Source organism: Artemia sp. Qi Xiang Cuo, chromosome 11, assembly GCF_049724085.1.
Source record: "Artemia sp. Qi Xiang Cuo chromosome 11, ASM4972408v1, whole genome shotgun sequence".
Taxonomy (NCBI): Eukaryota; Metazoa; Arthropoda; class Branchiopoda; order Anostraca; family Artemiidae; genus Artemia; species Artemia sp. Qi Xiang Cuo.
Genome location: NC_142804.1, coordinates 9,738,472 through 9,762,967, shown reverse-complemented (window position 1 = coordinate 9,762,967; position 24,496 = coordinate 9,738,472). Strand labels below are relative to the sequence as shown.

The 24,496-nt window shown below is 36.2% G+C and overlaps 1 protein-coding gene and 1 pseudogene across 3 annotated transcripts in view; both read left to right on the top strand.

The window, feature by feature from the left end:
- The window catches only part of LOC148946611 (uncharacterized), a 51,875-nt gene extending 38,146 nt beyond the window's left edge, over window positions 1–13,729 (top strand). The window contains exon 3 of one of the 2 annotated variants that reach the window (XM_089096282.1): window positions 12,375–13,729. In XM_089096282.1, coding sequence (XP_088952408.1) covers window positions 12,375–13,318 — 944 coding nt within the window. In that variant the 3' untranslated portion in view covers window positions 13,319–13,729. Of the gene's footprint in view, window positions 1–280; window positions 1,588–12,374 lie in introns of those variants that run through there. The other variant, XM_089096281.1, reaches the window with a different exon arrangement.
- A 2,408-nt stretch (window positions 13,730–16,137) lies between these two features.
- Window positions 16,138–24,235, top strand: LOC148946610 (chondroitin proteoglycan 2-like; annotated as a pseudogene). The gene is made up of 2 exons (XR_016142393.1): window positions 16,138–16,270; window positions 22,730–24,235. The product of XR_016142393.1 is annotated as a chondroitin proteoglycan 2-like (transcript).
- The last annotated feature ends 261 nt before the right edge of the window (window positions 24,236–24,496 follow it).

Sequence of the window (24,496 nt, the reverse complement as noted above, 5' to 3'; positions counted from 1 at the left end):
CTCAACAAGAATTGGGAATCTTGAGAAAAAAGAAAAAAAAAACAAGATTAGCCAAATGTGGAACTATTAATTGTCTCTCGGCTTAACAGTTGGAAACCTCTTGTCTAAAGGCAAAATGAAACTTCCAGACTATTGAACATTTATTAAAGCACAATAGAAAGTCCCTTAGTCAACAGAAAAAGGTGTGATATTTTTCGCCACATTAGTTGGCGGAATTATAAAACTAAAGAATTCCTTAATATTCAAATAACTTAATTACAAATGCACTTTTTTATTTTAGGAGTTTTATTGACATCTGATATTGCTCCATTTATTTGCCCTGAATCTAATGGGCGGTTTCAAGATCCATATGACTGCGCGTCTTACTATGAGTGTGTAGATGGAATTGCGACATTAACTAAATGTCCATTTGGCAAATTATATAATCAAGAACTGGGTGAATGCGACTACGCACAGAATGTTGACTGCAGCAATATTTCTCCCCTACCAACTCAAGATGGCTCTACAACAACTGTTTTGAGAACTCCATTTATTTGCCCTGAATCTAATGGGCGGTTTCCAGATCCATTTGACTGCGCGTCTTACTATGAGTGTGTAGATGGAATTGCGACGTTAACTACATGTCCATTTGGCAAATTATATAATCAAGAACTGGGTGAATGCGACTACGCACAAAATGTTGACTGCAGCAATATTTCTCCTCTGCCAACTCAAGATGGCTCTACAACAACTGTTTTGAGTACTACTTCTGATATTTTAACATCGGTCACACTGCCCGATGGATCAACAGAGGCCCCTATGACTACTACTACAAGACCCCCAACTCCAACATTTGAATGTCCATCTGCAACTGGGAATTTCCGAAACCCATATGACTGCTCATCATACTATGTTTGTAGCTATGGTATCGCTTACTTAGTTAACTGTCCGAGTGATCTGGTTTTTAATCCCCAGACAGAATCTTGTGATTATCCTAGTGCTGTTGATTGCAGTCAGATATCTACATTAAAAATATCCTTCGAGGATACAGAACTTGTGACTGACGACCTCATCATCGAGCCAATTACAAATCCAACTCCTGTATGGTGGTTTGACTGCTCTACCAGAAATGGATTTTTCCCCAATCCAGAAGACTGTACATCATACATAAACTGTGACAATGGCAATGCCTGGCTTCTTTACTGTCCAAATGGAACCTTATATGATGCTACAGTGGAACGATGCACAACAAATGTACCTTGCACAACAAGTGATTACATTCGAACATCTCCAAATATACAAACTGCAACTCCAGACCCTAACTTCGAGTGCCCAGAGCCGAACGGACTTTTTGCTAACCCACTTGACTGCCACTCATTTTATCAATGCGCAAACAACACCCCACAATTTCAATTCTGTCCTGGAAATTTGTATTTCAGTGCTGAAGAAGGACAATGCTTAGACCCATCTGATGCTAATTGTCAACTTTATAGTTTCAATTTTAATAATTAACGTTTTTATTTATTGCTGAGATGTATTTGTCGCAAACTTTTTTCTAATATATAAGTTTTTTTCTTAAGTAGGAAATGAAAATCCCCACATCAAAGTCCTTGAAGGTTTCTAGCTAAAATCTTGAAGTTATAGTTTTTTAATTATAGTTCCTGAAATAAAGAAAAGACAGCTTTACAGAAAAATGATTCTTTTCTCGAATAATAGTCAATGCCAAATAAAATATTACCACTGCTGTTTAGTCCGAAAACATATTGTCGAACGCTTTATTTTGTGTCTCCTCCGTCAAATATTGCATATAAAACTGCAAGAGAGGGGGAGGGAATATCCCCCAAAGCAAGTTTTGACCCAAGACCCCACAACTTAAAAATATTAAGCCTTTACCCTTAAATTTTATTTTGGTGTTTCACCCCCCTCCTCAAAATAATATTCAAGATGTACATAATTTCAGGGACAATTATCATTCTTGAAGCATTGTCATGTAAAAGGTTAATGTTAACTTATCCTACTAAATTATCCCTACTGTTAATCCTACTGTTATTCTACTGTTATCCCTACTGTTATCCCTACTAAGTTATCCCTACTGTTATCCCTAATGTTAACTTATCCCTACTAAAGAACAAGGACTGAGAAAGGCAGCGGCCGTTTTCTTATTTTGAATACCACTAAATATTATAAAGGATATTAATAAAGGAAAAATACTAAACCAAAAACTTTTTTTTTCAAATAAAAGTAAACGGTGACAGAAAAACCTAAAAGGAACAAAAACCATCCTAAATATGAGGGCTGTTATATTATCTTTCTGCCACACCAACCCTCTGTTTATGTCAAACAATTTCAACCGATCATGAACATTAATTTCAGTTGAAACAAAACAAAGGTAAAATACATGCGCAAAGAGTGGGAGTGTTAGAGGTTCAGCACCCTCTTCAAACAAAGAATATTTCTGTTTGGCTTAAGTGATATCACTGCTCATCACTTAGCTTTAAACATTTTTTCACTTTACTTTTCTTTAAACATTTTTTTTGTTTCAATTAGCTGCCCAAAGGATACAAGTATGAAACATCACTTTGCTAGTAAGGTTTCCAAAAAACTTCAACATGAATTGGGAATCTTGAGAAAAAAAAATAACGAAGATTAGCCAAATATGGCATTACTAACGGTGTCTTGCCCTAGAAGTTGAAAACCTCTAGTCTCAAGGCAAAATGAAACTTCCAGACTATTAAACATTTATTAAGGCACAGAAAAAAGTGTGATAATATTCACCAAAAGAACAGATCCCTTTTCAAATAACTTCACGACAAAGGTCATTTTTTATTTTAGGAGTTTTATTGACGTCTGATATTGCTCTATTGATTTGCCCTGAATCTAATGGGCGGTTTCCAGATCCATATAACTGTGCGTCTTTCTATGAGTGTGCAGATGGAATTGCAACATGAACTAAATGTCCATTTAGCAAATTATATAATCAAGAGCTTGGAGAATACTCACAAAATACTTGTGAGAATACTCACAAAATAGAGTATTTGAATACGTATTTGGGAGAATACTCACAAAATACGCACAAAATACTCACCGCAGCAATATTTTTTCTCTGCCAACCTAAGAAAGCTCTACAATAACTGTTTTGAGTACTACTTCCTATATTTTAATCACAAAAACCAGTCCTTTACTTTCAACTACCATCATTTCCTCGCGATCCACGACTGTTTTTTCCAGCACAAGCGCAAAATCAGTTTTCACGTGTCCTGAGCCTGATAGGTATTTTCCAGATCCGAATGCATGTGATGCTCTCTATGTTTGTGAAGCTGGCGTTGCTAGTAGACAACAATACCCCCTTGGGCTTGCCCTTAATGTTGTCGTGGAAACATGTGACTACAATTGGGTTTGAGAAATAACCATCGGGCTTAATGTACCGCCTCCATGTGGAACACTCTCAACAAGTACAGATGCTAAAACTACACAAACCACTCAAAAGACAAGCGAGAAAACTATTTCTACCACTGAAACGATTGAAACCACTGAAACTACACAAGTATCACAAACTTCTGGTACTTTCGTATGCCCTGAGCCCGATGGTTGTTTCTCAAACCCAGATTCCTGCTATTCATTTTATATCTGCTACGAATATAGTGAAAACATTCTATATTGTGCAGAAGGGTTAATCTAAAATTCTTCAAAGAGAACCTACGACTATCCATATAATGTAGCTCCACCTTGTGGAACATGTACGACAGATGTTCGCAAACCAGGTAGCACGACACCCAAGACAACAACAACTACGACAACCCCAGATATATATCCGAATCTGGAACGTCTGAGGAGACGACCCCTGTTACATAGAATACACCACCTTCAGGTGGCCCCTTCACATGTCCATCAGAAAACGGTTACTATTCTGATCCAAAATCTTGTGAATCATTTCACATATGCTATCAATGGCAAGCGAGCATACGGTACTGTGGCGAAGGTTTGGTGTATAACTCAGATATAAGAGCTTGCGATTATCCATAAGATGTTCCACCACCTTATGGAACATGCACTGGTCAAATTTGTCAGGCCATCAGGAAAGGTAATGGGCTATTCATTTCTTCAACAAACTTTTTTGCTTTATTGGACAGTTTGAAATCAAAAGACCAAAGAAAGCTTGTCTGGTTCGTTGCTGTGATGGTGATTTACAAAGATTTAACCAAAAAGCGATTCAACCAAAGGAGGATTTATGGTTTGCGACAAAACTTGCGACCACTTAATGATTTAGATTTTTTTTTTCTTTTATGTACTAAATAATTTACACGTTTTGATATCCTGAATGAGAGATGTGTCCAGGCGGACCTTCAGGTCCGGTTGGTTTTGAATTTTTACAATTCTACGATCGTTTCTATATGCTTCTATTGTTCTAAAACTTTTGCATTTTATTTTGACAAATACCCCCAAAATGCAACAGTCTTTCCTGCGTATGTACATGTCTTGGATCATGTTCGGATTAAATGCCTTGGTAAACCGCTGCCTTAGTAAAGGGCCGTGTAACTTTAATGTATTATTCCTTCCTTCCTTCCCCTGACCACTTTGTTTGAATGGGGTGGTGAAATTTCAAACGGGCCTAGTTTGATTGGAACCTGAAAGCTCCTGTACTCTTTTCAAGAGCTGAAAATGATTGGAAGACAACCATTCCATCTCCTGTGATCTCTTTTGACATCCCCACCTCGTCATTCATCAAGACAATTTATCAAAATTTCGTGATCGCCATGTTGCTCAGAATAGTTGATAGGTCAAATAAACATGCCTTTAGGGACGTCAGGGCCCCCAGAGCCTCTGGGACAAGAGTCGTAAACAATATAAATTGCCAAAATATAAGACCCCGAGCCATAGTCAAACAATCAGCAACTGTTCGTTTGTGCGCTAGCACTTCACGATTTCGAGGACATTACTTCACTCAATGTTTTGTAAACCGAGCAGTGACCAGGAATGGGGCACAGGAAAGATAATCCTTTCCTTTGTTCACCGTACTTACGGGGAGCCAGCCCGGTTTCAATCGACGTCTGGTTTCAGACGAAAGTTAAAGAGATTCCATTGCAAGAAAAAGTGTTGTACTATTTACTGATTTACCCTTGGTGGAACAGACACCAAGACTCTTCCAGAGCTTTTACAAGAGGTGCTCGACTCTTTGGCTACGACTGTCAGCTAAATAAAATTAAATTACATAAATTCTCGTTCGTTCGAAAATCAAAGCACGACTCTGATCCCGAAATTTTTTTTTCTACACTTCTGTTCGCAGGTTATTAAAAAGGGATATCTCTGGAATAAACGAAGCCTTTGAAATAAAAACGAAAACACTAGTGTTCAACGTTAAGACCTAAATGCAAATAGTAGTTCGATTTTGACATCTTCGACCAGCTAAATAAGCTAAATTTAAAACAGCAATGTAAAAAGATTCACATTACTTACTTCAAAGATAATATCCAGGCTTTCATATTTAAGCTGCAGCATTGGTACCGTAAAGTAAATCTTGGAGACTCTGCCATTTTTAGGCACCTTTCCACAAAAACTGAAGATTTGGAAATAGAAATCCTAGATGATCTAAGGGAGGATACTAATAGCCACCTCCAAACCATCGAATCTCAAATTCAATGTTATGTCCCAGAATCCATTGAACAAGAAACTCCTTCAGTTCCAAATACATTTTTTTGTATCCTTGGATGCTTTCAGCATTCTCACTGAATTACAAGATGGATTTTAGAGGTACAAGATGGATTTGAGAGGTACAAAATGGCTCCTCAACATTTAATACATTTCATGAAAAGTCAATGTGTTATTCATATTCAAAGTCTGGTGCTTGGTTTTTGAGTGCCATTTGCCATTTGCTTCTGCATATATTTCCGAAAGTAAATTTTCAAACCTTCTACCGATCAAGACAAAAACAAGGAATAATCTGAATGTTCAAGATGACATGACAGGATATATTTACTGTATCCTGTCGTGTTTCCAGCATTCTCGCTGAATTATAATATGCATTTTTGGTGGTGCAAAATGACTCCTCAACATTATTTAAATATGACTCCTGACTCCTCAAAATGACTGACAAACTGACAAAATGACTTCTCAACATTATTATAAAATCTCGTGTTTGGTTTTCGAGTGCAATTTGCTTCTTCATAACTATCTGAAAGGGGATTTTCAAACCTTCAACATATCAAGACAAAAACCAGGAATAATCTGAATGTTTAAGTTGACATGAGACTGGCCTTGACGAAGACATCCAAGAATTATAACTCTTGTTAAGCAAATGCAAGCTCAGTCATAACATTAGTAATTAATGCTGATTAACAATATCACCACCAGTTTAATCTGAAAACATATTTTGAAACCCTTTGTTTTCTATTCTATCCATCAAAAATTGCGGATAAGAAAGGGGGATCATAAATATTTTTCGAAAAATAACACCGTGTTATAGCTATTTTTTTCTGAAGAGGGCCAGTGAACATCAGGCCTTAATAAAGTCTTAGCTTGTGGCTTCCATGATACTTAAGTATTTTCACTCTTTTACTTATTTATCTGATTAAAAACGATGCGTGATAGTTATAGAACTTTTAGATAATTAGATTGCTATATGATTTAGTCATTCTCTCTTGATCTTGCGGCAGGATCAGGCGTTTTCCACCTTACCCAACGTCTGAAATTCAGGTGTTATTTCACTTTATTTAACCATAAGCTCCCCAGACTCACGGCTATTATGTTTAGCCAAATCTAGTCATTGGAAAGTACAATACGTCCTGACCTCCCCATTGCTCCAACTCTGTACAACACGTGACAGCTAAGCCACATCTTTTGTAGAATTGCCACTGAACATTAATCCATATTTACCACAGAATTGCACTTTAACCAACTGTTTTTTAAATTTATTATTAATTTATTCATTCTTCCCAACATTATGGCTGTTGTCCATTTTTTTAGATTTGACTAAGTCACATAAAAGAAAAGCTTATTCACAGAGTTCCTGCTTCAAATCCCCCCATGGGCACAAGATTTAGAATAGTTCGGAAGTTCGAAGTAATCAATCTGAAGGAAGCTGTGACTTCAGTCGCAGATGTACAAAAATAGTTGAACAAGCCCATCAAAAATTTGCTTTAATACATTTTTGTTACTTTTTTACGAGTTGGACGAACATTTTGTTGGGGGGGGGGGGGTCAAACCCAGTACCTCCCTGGATACGATCATGACCCCGTCTTATCATTCGTTTGAAATTATTAAAAATCTTTAATTCTTGAGTACTAGCTGGTTCCATGCAATTTCAAAAATCTCCACTCTATTCCAAGCAAAAATGTCTTCGTATAGTTAGTATGTCGTATAGTATGTCGCGTATAGTTGAGAGTTAATTGCTTTTATATAATGTAAATATATACTTGCTAATATTTGTTCCTCATTTGTAGTTTCAATTTATTCGTTACGAAGTCGTTACGAAATTTTTTTTTCTTATTTTCTTATAGATTTTTCTTCCTCTGATAGAACGATGTTCATAGTTGAAAGTTGAGGCAGAAACCCATTTGCTATTCTTTGTTAATAGCAGTTAACATTAGCAGATATGTTAGTTTGCTGTATTTATAGCACACAGGGTTTTGCAATGAATAGATAAATTAATAATTCCTACTTTAACATAAGGTCTAAAATCATATTTTACTATTTAATAATATATTGAGGGGCATAAGAAGCAATGTCATTTAAAGCCACTGGTCCATTCATTTCCTTTAACATATACACAAAAAAAAAACACTTCTATTTCATCTAGATAAAGCACAATGACACATATTGGACCTCGTGGACCTCGCCTTGAGGACCTCGTAGAACAGTTAAATTTTGGATTACAAAACAAGTGAGAAAAAACTTCATATATTAGAAAAGGCAGATTGTGCATTCATATAAATGACAGTGAAAAACACATCAAAATAAATGATAGAGGAGGGAAGTTAAATAAACTAAAATTTACGACTTTAACTAATAATTGGAGCTAATTGATTTTAAATTGGTTTATTTTTAAAAATCGAGGACTTTACTAGAACAGCAATGCAACTAATATAGGATTGTAGAACACTAAATAATGAGCCTTAATCTAAATTATGAAAATTTCCCCGTTTACTGACAATCTCACAACCTGTACTCGAATTAAGTCCGTCCAGGCTTATGACAGTAATTTTTTTGAAATAAATATCTAAATCTTGTAAGAAATTAAAATATAATTTTCAATAATAAGGGTTTCTAAACCTCGTATACAAGTGCATATGAATTTTACAATTTAGTATGAGATAATTGAAAACATTCACCAGTTTTTTATATCAAAACTCGTTAAAGCTGTAAAAATTGGTCTCTCTGTAAAAAGAGGGTCTTTATACTTTATTTTCTTTCGAGCTTTAGTAAATTCATCAAAACTATTTCTTGGTTTTAATTTATTTTTTCATATAAAACATACTTGCGATTTTTAACTTATAAGATTATTCCGAATTAATAGTCTTCAGATACTAAATTGTTACAATTAGGTTTTTAATCTAAGAAACTTAATTGTTAGACAATCAGTGATACGTTTCACTAGGAAAAAAACTAAATACTAACACTGTTGTGCTAAGACTTTATCTTAAATGCAAAAACACTTTGTGGTAACAAACTGTAAGTAAAGAGCAATGCGGCTCAATAGTAACCGAAACTCTAAGAAACAGAGTCTCGATAACAATAGATACATAAAAAGAATCGAATCTTGATGTTTATTTGAAATATATAAGATTCATCAAATTTAATGTTACCCATCAAAAATAAAAGGGGGAGAACACTCCCAAAACATCAAGTGATCTTAATGAAAATCAGATTCAGTATACCAGAGAATCTTACTGTAGAGTGTTGGGGTTCCACCCCTGTTTCTTTTCCTTTCAGATAAATGACCTTTTTTCGTTTTCTTAATTACATTTACTTATAGTATAATTTCAAAAGACAGGTTAAATTCTCGTTGCTAAGTTAGAGGTGTCGCAATAAATAAGCTTTGAACCAAGTTTTATTTTTGTACTTCCTGGTTTGGGAGTCATTGAAAGACAAAGCTAAGAGGTAGAATTGGGGTTGAATGGGGATGTAGCTGATTAGCTGGGCCAAGCGAAGGTCCACCCCTATGAACAGTTGTTTACAAAATATCATTTTTTTTTAGTCTGCGCTTAGACCCCGTTCAGGGTGATATATTTATGTGGGATTATTGTAACCCTTTTGGAAGAATACAAGTAAGGTATTTTCTACAAACTGTGTACTAGTTTCCGTAACCCAGGCCGGGTAGGAATAGAGCTACGAGGTACCGTCATTATTATATTGACAGGGAGGTTTGTTACCTCCAAGGAGAGAGTTAGAGATTTTCTAGCTGTAACCCAAGGCAGCTCAACACTTGGCTTTAGAAAGTGACCATTTGACCACTCGATCGCGTTATCATACCCTGGGACAGGGTATACTGTAAATCGGGTACTACCAAACCCGATATTTGCAGAACCGGTGTGGTAGACGCGGGAATCACACTATAATTTGGGGTCGGGGCTTTCCCCTCCAATAAGTGGTGACACCCGTATATTACCACGCCAGTGGCGTTGTGGCCTACCTGTATAACACTGGTGGCTAAATACTACGAACATTGGTGGGAGCCAGAAAAGGTCCTATCAGTAAATCCGATATTTACGGAACCGTTGGGGTAAGAGCGGGAATCCCACTAACATTTGGGCCGACAAAGGGTTCTCCCCTTCGAGTAAGTGGCATAGCAACCTTTTTGCGCCATTTTTGCATCAATAAGTGGCGACACCCGTACTACACACCCCAATATAGAGGTTTCAAGCTCCTATGTCAAAAGTTACGGAATTTCTTTTTTTGACACAAGAAAGATCACGGGTGCGTGTTTATTTGTTTGTTTTTTCCCCAGGGGTGATCGTACCGAACTTGTGATCGTAGAAGATCGAGAAATGGCTCATTTGATAAAAAATCAAAAGTTCTAGTGCCCTTTTTAAGTGACCAAAATATTGGAGGGCATCTAGCCCCCTCCCACGCTCATTTTTCCCCAAAGTCGCCAGATCAAAATGTTTTCAGCACAGTTGAAAAATCTAATAGCTATGCCTTTGTGGATGACTTGACCCCCCCACAGTCCCCGGGGGAAGGGCTGCAAGCTATGAACTTTGCCGATTGTTTACATATAGTATGATGGAGGGGGAGGTCATGGGAGGATCTTTTCGTAGAGGATGTTTTTGAGGGGAAGGGGATTTTTCATGGAGGGGAGCCAGGTTTCCAAGAATTATTTAATAAATCTATCAGAAACTAAACAAAAAACATGTTTTTTCAACTTAAAGCAAGGAGCACCATTGAAACTTAAGACAAACAGAAATTATTACGCACATGAGGGGGGTCAGCCCTTCCTGAATGCCTTGCTCTTTACGCTAAAGTTTTGTTCGAGGTTTTAAAAGATATTATTATTCTAATGAAACGGCCTTTGTGATTCAGGAGTCATTCTTAAATAACTGGAACAAAAAGTCAAACTTTAGCGCAAAGAGTGAGGTTTTGAGGTGAGGGGGGCCTCATATAGCCTACCTAACATTTTCTGTTTGTTTTAAGTTTTAATGCTGATCCTTACTTTCAGTTGAAAAACCTTGTTTTTTTTATCTAATTATATATTGAATTATATGTTAAGTATCGCAAGATATTTAGTTTCAACTACATGGTTTAATAATGACAGATTTCAAATAGCGAGTGTTGAATCATAAGTCGGCCTAAATGATGTTATAAAAAAATTAAATCATATTCTTGCTTGAGTAGTAGATAATGTAAGGTATAACTTTGCGAATCATAAATAAATAATGATATTTATATACACTTAAAACTTTTTAACTATGCATTTACTGTTTTTGGAGTCTGATAGTCCCCATTCATAGTAAAGGACTATCATGAATATTATCCATATTAACCTGCATAAAACAAGGGGTCACTTACATAATTATAGGGTTAAAGATGGAGGGCTGGATGATATCCTCCTAAGCCTCTCCCCTCTCTATGTAGTTAAGCATATGAATGTAGGCTAAACTTTCATTTTAGATTCATATCCTTTCCGGAATCAGAAGTAATTACCTTTCAGCACCTTTTGTTTTCTTAGCACTGAGACTGAGTTTAAATATATGATTTTAGAAAAGGCATAAAAAGGGTTAAAAATCCCCTCTAGCTATCCAGTTTTATCTCATTTATGTATTACGAAAGCCTCGCAAATACCGACCCTAAATTGTGGTTTTTGGGGCTTCAGGCACCCCCCTCGCAGTTCAAATACAAAGATCCGCTGACTGTCCCCTTGAGACCTAATTTCAAACAACTTAATACTATGTGTAAAAGCATTAAGTAAAAAAGGAATCAAGTCACTAGAATTAAGCTTTCAAATTATTTTCTCTAACAACCAGTCACCTGAAATAGATATCATGCATTTTCAAGGACCTAATGTGTTCTAAGGACCTAATCCATGACCGCCTGATTAAAAATTAGGAGATTTAAACAAGGGCTTATACTAATTCTGGACCACTTGAATATCTCATAATTGCTCAGTAATTTATAATAAATATAATCATTAATTGCTCAGGAGGATTTTGGCCCTTTTGAGCCAAAATCATAGTTTAGAAGCAAAAACTTATGGACAACGACCTCTCTTTAAGGCTCCCTCTCCCTCCCTCCCTCTCTTTTGTTGCTTAAAAATGATCAGCTTAAAATTACAATTTGAAAGAGCTTTCTCTAAATATTTTATCATCGTTGGTTCAAAATGGTTCCCCCCTGAAGAAAAAGAAAACAACAGAAAGTTTGAGCAAATGAGAATCTGCAAGTGCCCTTCTCAGGAAGCCTCTAAATTACGTTTTTTTACAGAGGGGGCGAAATGTTTTCTTCCAAGGGTTTTAAGATATTTCGGAAACAATGGTAGGATTTACATCAGTTATTCAAATTTTTGAGGACGTTCTCTTCTCGTTGCAAAAATTTGCAATTTTTCTTATGCTAATAACTAACTCTAAACTTAATTGGTTAGGTCCATCTAAACTTAATTAGTTACTTAATTAGTAAACTTAATTGGTTAGGTCCCTTTAAACTTAATTTGTTACTTAATTAGTAAACTTAATAAGTTAGGTCCCTCTAAACTTAATTAGTTACTTAATTAGTTACATTATGTTTTCTATTGTGGGGATCAGCAGATAAACCCGATTTATTAGATGTGTGTATTATTATCAATAGGAATACACTGTTCTTGAGGGCTTAGTTTGATAATTTAGATTTTCAGTTCAAATCTTAAATCCTTTCTTATAAATCCTTTCATGCGATTTTCAGCAATGAAACACTAATATATTTATATCATATTTTAGGAGCCTATAGTTTACGCGCTGGTCCTGAAGATGAATTGATCGGTTCCTTACCGGAATACCAATGTCCAGGCACAGGCGGATCATTCCCATGGGTTACTTGTGACAAATACGTTCAATGCATCGATTTGAAAGCTTCACTTTATCAATGTAAATACGACTACTTTTTCGATCTTAAATGGGCAGGCTGCAACTACCCAGAACTTGTAGACTGCACGAATCGCACACTGCCCGATGGATCCACACAGGCCCCTATGACTACTACCACCAGACCACCAACTCCTACATTTCAATGTCCATCTGCAAATGGGAATTTTCGAAACCCATATGACTGCTCATCGTACTATGTTTGTAGCAATGGTATCGCTTACTTAGTTAAGTGTCCAAGTGATCTGGTTTTTAATCCCAGTACAGAATCTTGTGATTATCCTAGTGCTGTAGATTGCAGTCAGATATCTACATTAAAAATATCCTTTGAGGAGACAGAACTTGTGACTGACGACATCACCGAGGAGCCAATTACAAATCCAACTCCTGTATGGTGGTTTGATTGCTCTACCAGAAATGGATTTTTCCCCAATCCAGAAGACTGTACATCATACATAAACTGTGACAACGGAAATGCCTGGAAACTTTACTGTCCAAATGGAACCTTATATGATGCTACAGCTGAACGATGCACAACAAATGTACCTTGCACAACAAGTGATTACATTCGAACATCTCCAAATATACAAACTGCAACCCCAGATCCTAACTTCGAGTGCCCAGAGCCGAACGGACTTTTTGCTAACCCACTTGACTGCCACTCATTTTATCAATGCGCAAACAACACCCCACAATTTCAATTCTGTCCTGGAAATTTGTATTTCAGTGCTGAAGAAGAAGAATGCTTAGACCCGTCTGAGGCTAATTGCCAAATTTATAGTTTCAATTTTAATAATTAACATTTTTATTTATTGCTGAAATGTATTTGTCGGAGACTTTTTTCAAATATTTCAGTTTTTTCTTAAGTAGGAAATGAAAATTCCCACTCAAAGTCCTTTAAGATTTCTAGCTAAAATCTTGGATTTATAGTTTTTTAATAATAGTTCCTGAAATAAAGAAAAGACAGCTTTTCAGAAAAATTATTCTTTTATCGAGAAAATGACAAAAAGAAAACAAGAAAGTCTACTTTCAAAGCACATAATACGCCAGTACTATCCATGTAAAAAGTGATTTTCATTTTAAAAAGGATTTTTATTTTTGTTCAAGGTGAAGGGGGGGTATAACTTTCCTGTATAAGTTCTTGACAGCTCTGATAGCTCGGGGTTCACTCCAGATTAACTGAACTTTGATCTTTATATATAAACTAAAAAATAACAAGTTTTTTTTAACTGAAAGTAAGGAGCGACATTAAAACTTAAAACAAACAGAAATTATTCTGTATATGAAAGGGGCTGTCCCCTCCTCAACGCCTCCCTCTTTACGCTAAACATTTTTATTGTTTTAAAAATAAAGTTGTGAGACAGAGTCAAACTCGCGTAAAGAGCGAGGCGTTGAGGAGGGAACAGCCCTTTTCATATACGGAATAATTTCTGTTTGTTTTAAGTTTTAATGTCGCTCCTTAATTTCAGTTATAAAAACTTGTTTTTTTTTTAATTTAATTTCTTAACGTTTTTGAATTAATGCAAGTTTTGATTTTGACTCACCATACATGAATAATTCAAACGAAATTTGCATATTAATTTGCTTTTTTTGGCTAATTGGCTTTCTCGAAATTTTGTTCTGACGTAACTTAGGAATTAACTTACGTAACGAATTTCTATATTCGTATGTTTTTATTACGTATATTAGAGAGTTCGCCCCATAGTTAATACCTCGGTATTTAAGCTAAAGTTCAAATTTTGTTCGAATCACAACCCCCTGAATCACAAAGGCCGGTTAATTAGAATATATATCTCTTTCGAAAGTACTAAACATATTTAGCGTAAAGAGTAACGTCTTGAAATGGGGGCGGACCCCCTCATATACGCAATAGTTTCTGTTCGTTTTAAGTTTTAATACTGTTCCTTATTGTCAGTTGAAAAAAACTTGTTTTTTTATTTAATTTCTGATCGTTTTTTAAATAATGCTGGGAAATCTGGCGCCCTATTCATGGAAATGTTCCTTCTCCCAAGGAAGTATCCTCCATATAAAGATCCTCTCCCTTAACCCCGACACCCCACTAGAAAAAAATTCCTCCTGAAAACACCTGTATACTTCCCAATAACCAATACTATATGTAAACAATGGGAAAAGTTTATAACTTGCAGCCCTTCCCCCGGGAACTATGGGGGATAAAGTCATCATCAAAGACATATTAATTAGGTTTTTGACTATGTTGAACAAAATGGATATCTCAAAACTTTGATTGGGTGACTTTGGAAAAAAATGAGCGTGGGAGGGGGCCAAGTTGCCCTCCAATTTTTTTAGTTGCTTAAAAAGGGCACTAGAACTTTTAATTTCCGTTCGTATGAGCCCTCTCATGATATTCTAGGACTACGGGATCGATAAGATCACCCCTGGGAAAATATAAAAAGAAAATAAAAAAATAAACACGCATCCGTCATCTTTCTTCTGGCAAAAATACAAAATTCAATATTTTTGCAGATCGGAGTTTGAAACTTCTGTAGTAGGGTTATCTGATACGCTAAATCTGATGGTGTGATTTTCATTGGAGTTTTATGAATTTTAGGGGTTGTTTCCCCCTTTTTTCGAAACTAAGGCAAATTTTCGCAAGCGCATAACTTTTTATGGGTAAGACTAAACTTGATGAAGCTTATATATTTGAAATCAGCATAAAAATTTGATTCTTCTGATGCATCACAGTGCTTAGCCTTTTTTCTTAGGCAGGGGTCCCTCTCCCAGGGTTAGGTACCATCCAAATAATTCCAAGCAGTCAAACATACGGAAAGACGCTTTAAAAGAAAATATAAATATTCTTAAACTCTTTTTGGAAAAGAGTACATTGCTTCCATTTAAACCTCATAATGGGCGGTTTCCATATGAGGTGACCTAAACTTAACCTTAACCAGACTTTTTTTTATTCGAAGGGTAGAATAGTAGATTTATCCAACAAGTATTACATATTTGACGTGAACTACTTTCAAAAAAAAAATAGTTCAGAAGTTGTTTTTTCAGTAGCAGCTGCAAATTCTGTAAAGCAAGGGAATATTAAGTCTTTACTCAAAAAAAATTTGAGTTCCAAATATTTTGAACTCAAAATATTTTCAGTAGCAGGTACAAATTTCTTTTCTGTAGTAGGTAAAAATTTTGTTGATTAAATCTTGACCACAAATATTTTGACTTCAAAATATTTTTAACTCAAAATATTTTCGGTAGCAGGTACAAATTTCTTTTTTGTAGCAGGTAAAAATTTCGTTGATTAAATCTTGACCACAAATATTTTGAGTTCAAAATATTTTTAACTCAAAATATTTTCGGTAGAAAGTACAAATTTCTTTCTGTAGTAGATAAATATTTTGTGAAGCAAGGGAAGATTAAATCTTAACTCAAAATATTTTAGTTCAAAACATTTTAGACTCAAAATTTTGAAGTTAGAAAATATTTTGACAAATAATTCTTATTTCCCAAAGAATTACTTTCTGTTTTCAGTGATACGACAAAACTTAAAGATCGACCAGTACATGTCTTGAGAAATGCATGTTTCGTTAAAATTCGGCGAATTTTCATGCATCTTCAAACGTCAATACTGATATGTCAAGGTCCTAAACGTTTATTACTAAATAGATAAGAGAAGACTTCAAATATATAAACAAATATACAAAAGACACCGAAACCAGTGTTTTTAAGTCATATTAGCTAGATGATCATCATGTTTTTAAATTATTTGTTAATATCTACATTAATATTTTCAGGTAAGAGTAATTAACTTTATTTATGTATTTATTTATAACCCACAGACACAATCCAATGATGGTGGAGTAAAAATCAAAGAAAACGGTGGTGAGGGGATAACCACGCAAAAGTCATGCCTGAGAATTTCTAACACCGTATCTCTAACTTTGAAAAGTCCTACATCATAAAGTGGTCACAAAATAGGGATACTAATTCAAAGTAGGGGTAATTGTCCCTGAAGATTTTGGAAATATTATTTATTTTTTTTCCATTTTCAACGAAAAAATCCGAAAGAAACAAAATCACTCCCCCAGATTTTGAGAACACCCTTTTTTGTATATTTGTAAAAAATAACGAAAAATGTTTGCCCCTTTTCAGAATTTGTGCCCCTGTCAGAGAAGATGGTTTAAAACAGTAAAAATGAAATCGGTGCTTCGGTTCCTGGGTCGCGCCTCTTCGCTTCTGAAGTCGGGGTAGCTTGCTAATTCCGATACCTAAGAAATTTGATGATGTGCCCCCCAGTGCACCCCTGAACACCCGAATTTTTGAATCCCCCATTTTATTAAAATAATCTTTCTATGTTCTGTTTTGTTCCAGCTGATGTTTGTTTCAATAAATATAAGTGAAGGACGTTTCTAAAAAAGAATTTGTTGTTTTAAAAAATGGAGATCAAGAATCAATATAATCACATATGCTCTGTCAAGGTTCGATTGGCTCTGTCGGCTCTGTCATGCCCTAGATTTTCAAACAGATCAGCCAAAAGTCTTTTGTCGGTTGACTTGAAACTCGTATCTGGGAATCTTCGACTCAAGGGAACACCAGTTACCAAAAAAAAGAAAAAAATATTCCAGCAACAATTTCTTAAAGTTTCAAGCCAATCGAGGAAAAAGTTGTCTTGCACCATCTTTGGAACCCATATATAGGGGTCTGGCTACTTACTAAAAAATGGATTTTTTGTCTATTTTCAGGCTCTTTTTGGGAGAACGTTTATCAATTTTCCTTGTGCATTAGGGTTCGTATGACCGAAGGTTTTAAGGGTGAAATTTTCAAGCCCTTAAAAACGAGGCCCTTTTAGGGCCCCGATTTTTGAGGAGCACAAGTCATCCAAATAAAGCATCACAAAAAGGTTTTTTTTATCCTTTTGACCCTTTGTCAGTCCTTGTTTTTGAGGGAACCGATATTAATTTTTGTTCTTTTACTTCTGTATTTGGGTCTACTTTGTCAAAGACCATAAATATATAACTTACGGACCAATAAAGCAAAAAAGTGGGCCCCATTTTTCGGAATTATTGACCCAAACATTTTTAATACAGTAGGCTTTTTGCGGCCCACTTCAAGGCTCCATAGCACCCTCCTACTACAAATCCTGTGATCCTTTTTTCCCAGAGGACAATACCTGTACACATATTTAATAGTATGTGGTAATTTCTGGGCTATTTTGGCCGATTTGGAAAAATTTGTTATCGCAGCATACGACAGTAGAAAACTATTCATTTTGACCATTGAATACCTCATTCGTTACAATCCTACAGTTGTTTTCTATTGCTGTTGGGGTAGAACCTTGACACTTTTGATAGCTTGAATGTTTTCAGAGGAGATTTTGGGAAATCTTTATGGATTGAATATTGCCTCCTTGAGTCCCTCCCCTCATCAATCCCGCTAAATATATGATAATAATGTTCTATTTTAGATTCATAGCCTTTCTGCAATAGAAAAGGAACCGCTACACCCTTAAAACTGATAAAGAATTGAACAGTAGACTGCAAAATTACAAAAAAAAATTGTTCCTTTCCCAAACAAGTCTAATCAGTTGTTCACGTTATTTTATTGCGCTAAGATCCATATTTGATTTCAATAAAAAAAGGAGGCGACTCCACCAGGCCGTATCCAGGGGGGGGTTACCCGGTTTAACCCCCCCCCTGAAATTTTTGACCGAGTCGAAAATAAGTCGAAAATTAGTAAAACCTAGGTAAAAATCAATAAAATTAGTAGAAAACTGAGTAAAAAATTAGTAAGCCCCCCCCCCCCGAAAAAAAATCCTGGATCCGCCCTTGCGACTCCAAATGAAAAATAGAGACTTTGAATCCTTTTTCTTACTTGGCCGTAACACGTTTATCCGTCACATGAATGTCTCACGGAAACTTCAAAATTTTGAACTTTAAAATCTGCTAGACGTAAATAGCGACGAAGACCACACTGCCTTTCCATCATAAACAATAAGCGGAACAACGGGGATATTTTTTTTTATACAAGACCGTAGACTGCAACTTTTAAATGCATATTTCGGCCCTATTTCCAAGGGCCGTCCTCAGCAAGACAAAATTATATAAAAGAAAAAAGACTCACAACAACATGTGACCTATAAAACCAAAAATTAAAAAATTTTTCAAAGCAGTCCTAGCATCCTTGCTTCAGCAAAGTTAAACCAGACCTGGTTGAACTTCGCTGAAGCAAGGGTGCTAGGACTGCTTTGAAATTTTTTTTAATTTTTGGTTTTATAGGTCACATGTTGTTGTGAGTCTTTTTTCTTTTATATAATTTTGTCTTGCTGAGGACGGCCTTTGGAAATAGGACCGAAATATGCATTTAAAAGCTGCACTCCACTGTCTTGTATAAAAAAAAATCCCCGTTGTTCCACTTATTGTTTAAAATCTACTTTTCGAGACTTCAGGACCCCTCCCCCTTACACTCAACAAAAAGGTCCAATGACATTCCTTTTAAGACTTGGTGTCCAGCTATAGAATACCGCATCTAAATAAATTAGCTCTAAAATGAATCCAATCACTGAAACGAACCATTCAAATTACTTCTTAAAACCATGCTACAATTTATACAGATTTTCTTAATCATTCAGGATCTAATTCGTGGCTAATTTTGTAAAAAGAAAAGCAATTAGACCGTAATTATGTATAAACAGAAAGTACTCGGTGAAGTACATAATACTTAACTCTAAATTTCTGTCAATGACAAGTCATTAAACTTTAACGGTTGCATCATTGCCATGGAATTATATACCGTCTCCAGCACAAAAGTTACTGTGAAGATTAAGAACTCATCTGACAGAGTAGAGACGGGCTTAAATGTCATTGTCGTTATCATCTGTCAAAATAAGTGCGTCTCAAAGATATCTGAGCAGAAGAAGGTTGCATCATTGTCATCGACTTGCATACCAATTCCGGCAGGAAAGCTGCTGTTGAGATCAATACCTCATGTGACAGAGTAAAAGAGAAATTTGATTGTCATTGTCATTATCCTCGATGAAATTAAGCGCGTCGCAAAGAGATCTGAGCAGAAGAAGGTTACATCATTGTCACAGAATGCCTTACCAGCTCCAGAACAAAAGTCACTGTGAAGATCAAAAACTCATCTGACAGGACAGAAGCGGAATTCAAGTCGGTGTCATTATCATCCGTTGAACTGAGTGCGTCACAAACATATTTGAACGGAAGAGTGTAGAATTATTGTCACAGATTTTCTTACCGAATTACGACTCAGAAGTCCATGTGATAATGATTAGTTAAAAAAACTTTTTCCACAAAATAAGTTTTTCAAAGAAAAGTAAAGACGCCTTCTATAAAAACATTGTATACCCCTGGGCATAACTTAAAACCCTTGCCCTGAGGGTTGCGGGGGAGTATCCTCCTCAAAAACATATTTTCTATCTAGAAATCAACTACGTTGAACAAAATGGCTATCTCACAATCTTGATTGCATTTGTTTGGGGGAATGATGGGCGTGGGTGGGGGCTAGTTGCCCTCCACTCATTTTCGACTATTAAAAAGGGCACTAGCTCCTTGAATTTCCAATTGAATAAGCCTTTTTTGAAGTTTCTCCGACAAGGTCATCTGTAAAGACCTCATATGCCCCCAGGGCATAGCTTACATCACTAGCATTGAAGGTTGTGGGAGAGTGTCCTCCTAAAAAACACATTTTATATCTTGAAATCAACTAAGCTAAACAAAATGGCTATCTGAAAATTTTGATTGGATGTGTTTGGGGGAATGATGGGCGTGGGGGCTAGTTGCCCTCCAATCACTTTTGACTATTAAAAAGAGCACTAGCCCTCTGAATTTCCAATCAAATGAGCCTGTTTTGAAGGTTCTACGACAACGCCTTCTATAAAAACCTTATATTATCATTATACGAGCTTTGCTCTCTGTTGGGGGTATATGTTTTTTGTTATGTTGATTTAATCAAAAAAATGCATCCAGGGCATAACTTAAAACCCTTGCCCTGAGGGTTGTGGATCAACTACGCTTGAAATCAACTACGCTGAACATCTTGAAATCAACTACGCTGAACAAAATGGCTATCTCAAAATTTCGGTTGGATGTGTTTGGGGGAATGATTGGCGTGAGGGGGGGGATGCTAGTTGTCCTCCAATCACTTTCGACTATTAAAAAGGGCACTAGAACTCGCGATATCCAATCGAATGAGCCCCTTTTGAAGTCTCTACGACAACCCCATCTATATTAAGTGCCCTACTTTAAAGAAAAAAAATAACAAACTGTACATTGTGTCAACATTGATCTTATATGCCCTCAGGGCATAACTTAAAACCCTTGCCCCGAGGGTTGTGGGGGAGTGTCCTCCTCAAAAGGATATTTTCTATCTGGAAATCAACTATGCTGAACAAAATGGCTATCTATAAATTTTGATTGGATGTGTTTGGGGGAATGATGGGTACGGGGGTGGGGGTAGTTGCCCTCCAATCACTTTCGAGTATTAAAAAGGGCACTAGCCACTCCAATTTCCAATCGAATGAGCCCTTTTCGAAGTTTATACGACAACTCCTTCGATACGGAGTGCCCGGGTAGGGAGAAAAAAAAAACACATTGTGCCCACATCGTTCTTTACTTAGGCAGCGCTAGCGCGCTGCCTATGAAAACTCACTTTAACGTTTACTGTGAATTGAAAAATTTAGTCAGTGATGAGTTTCACATTTGAGCTATGAATGTTGATCCATCTATCTCTCTTATAAACGATCACAGGATACGACCGACAGGGTTCGACCGCCTAAATCGAATCGAAATCGAATTTGTTCCGTATAAAATTTGAAGATTTTGTCAAATCTTCAAAAGATTTTGTTGAAAATGGATGGTATGATAGTCTGGATAATTCCTGAACGTTGTAGCGTAGCCAACAAGATATTATTGTTGTGTTTGCTTTTTGACATTGAAACATTTTCAGAAGAAATATCTTCACGGCTATGGCTATTTACTGATCGGCTTACCATGGGTCCACATAGCTGTGTGTCGTTGATGTTGTTGTTTTTTTAGGGACTCAAACCAGTCTCATATCACTGCTACAGCACCAAGCCGCCAAAGATCAGCACAGCTGCATATGCTCCTCCTCCACCCTATTTATTTATAGATTCATTCTTATCCCGTTCCAATTTGAAAATCTATATTTTCAGCAATATGAAATATCTGTTAGGAGCGAAAGATCCATTGGAGACGTGGAATTCACAGTATCAAGCCAAAAAGAAGTAGTTCCCTTCATTCAAAAGCATTACCATATTTAAATACCAAATATTGTTTAGGTGGTATCCAAAAATACTTCAGAAAATTACATTTTGAGTATTTTAATATATACCCATATCTGTAAGAAATTCTTCAATTTACATAATTATTAAAATAAAAATCACAGCTGTAAGTCATAAGAAATTCAATGGCCATGTAATAGGGCTTACAGCAGTTTTAAGCTAACAGATCTTCTTAAAATCATCACTTGATAGCTTTTTGTCATCGTTGGGCTAAAATCCCGTTTTGCTAGTGACTTACTTCCACCATTTATACCTTGCTGTGACTAAACTTTTTATTTCACTTAAAAGTGAAACTCAAGATCTGAGCTCGAATGAATATTTTACCACCATTTATTCAGATTCACTACTCCTGGAAAAAAATAACGAAAAAGAAAAAGAGATAAGAATCCAAGACCACCCTTCTCAAGAACTCTTTACTAGGTCAATGCTAGTGGGTTGCTTCTGAGAACACGAAATATTATACAGCATTTTTTCAGATAAAGGGTTAAGATAGTTCTAGGTGTTATCACACAATTTGAATAAAATGGTAGACTTAGCATCAAGATCACAAATCTTTTTGGCGATCATTGCCTCTTATCTTTAGAGAATTTTTTTTATTCTCATTTTTTTATTTAGAAATTTTTTTATTTCTTAAATTAGAATTTAGAAGATTATTTTATTTCTTAAATTAGAAATTAGAAATAAAAAATTAGAATTTTTTTATTCTCATAAATTTTGATAGATAACTCTAAACTTAAGTAGTTGCTGAATGCTTTACATTTTCAAAATCAACATAAAAAGTCAAATCCTAGAATAATACATTATTATAAAAGTTCCATTTTTCAGAGTTAATATTTATAATGCTGGTCAGTGTCACTTTTGATTCTACGGGATTATCAAATCCTTCCATGCCAATTTCAGCAATGAAACACTAACATATTTATTTCTATTACAGGAAGCTATAGTTTACGCGCTGGTCCTGAAGATGAATTGATCGGATCCTTACCGGAGTACAAGTGCCCAGATGCAGGCGGATCATTCCCATGGGTTACTTGTGACAAATACGTTCAATGCATCGATTTGAAAGCTTCACTTTATCAATGTAAATACGACTACTTTTTCGATCTTAAATGGGCAGGCTGCAACTACCCAGAACTTGTAGACTGCACGAATCGCACACTGCCCGATGGATCAACGCAAGCCCCAATAACTGTTACCACTAAACCCCCAGCTCCAACCTTTGAATGTCCATCTGCAGACGGAATTTTCCAAAACCCGTATGACTGCTCATCATACTATGTTTGTAGCAATGGCAATGCGTTCTTAGTTAACTGTCCAAGTGGTCTGGTTTTTAATCCCCAGACAGAGTCTTGTGATTATCCTAGTGCTGTGGACTGCAGTCAGATATCAACTCTACCTGGGGGAGGTACAACTTCACAAGTACCAGAAACAACAGCTTCCTCAACAGTTGCTGTGAGCAAAACCCAACCAGCTTTAAGTACAACTCTAACTGCATCTGAAGTACCCACCACATCTGCACAACCCATTACATCTCCGAAACCAGATCTAACTACGACGCCAGGCGGATCTTTTGTTTGCCCAGATGATGGCGTTTTCCCCCATAAAGACTGCTCAATGTTTTATCAATGCGCAAATGGTGACTCAATAGAACAAAGCTGTCCACCAGGACTAACATTTAATCCAGACATTCTCACCTGTGATTATCCAGATAACTTTTATCCACCCTGTGGAACAAGATTTCCGTGCCCGCAGCCAGATGGTTATTTCCCTAACCCGGATAACTGCGAAACATTATTTTGTTTGCTCTGGAGGAAATTCTTACGAACAATCCTGCAGTCCAGGACTTGTATACAATGTCGAAAACAACGTCTGTGATTTCCCTTTCAATGTTCCACCTCCATGTGGAACAGCCTCAAAAGAAAGAGAGCTTGTAACTGATGATATAACTGAGGAGCCCATTACAGAGCCAACTCCTGCATGGTGGTTTGACTGCTCTAACAGAAATGGATTTTTCTCCAATCCAGAAGACTGTACATCATACATAAATTGCGACAACGGAAATGCCTGGCTACTCTATTGTCCAAATGGAACATTTTATAATGCTACAGTGGAGCAATGCACAACAGATGCATCTTGCACAACAAGCGACTTTATTCGAACATCTCCGAATATTCAAACTGCAACTCCGGATCCCAATTTCGAGTGCCCACAGCCGGACGGACTTTTTGCGAACCCACTTGATTGCCACTCATTTTATCAATGTGCCAATAGCATTCCGATATTTCAATTCTGTCCTGGAAATTTACATTTCAGCGTGGAAGAGCAACAATGCTTAGACCCGAATGAGGCTAATTGCCAAGTATATAGTTTTAATTTCAATCATTAAAGTTGATATTTATTGTAAGAATGTATTTATTGGAAATTATATTTTATTTCTAAATAGTCTTTTTCTTACGCAGGAAATAGAAAAGCTCACTCTAACTCACTTTTTTGGGGAAGAAAAAAAGTGCCATTTAATAAATTAAAGCCTTTTTTGAACAAAATACTTAGTGAAGTATAAAATCCACTGTTTGTCCAAATAGCTGCAAAGTAAAAACCCTTTGCTATGACACCCTCCCACCATAAAAATACATTGCTTTAGGATAGAGAGACTTTGTTTGCATAGGGTGTGAACGGACAGAAAATACTAATTTTATAAGCC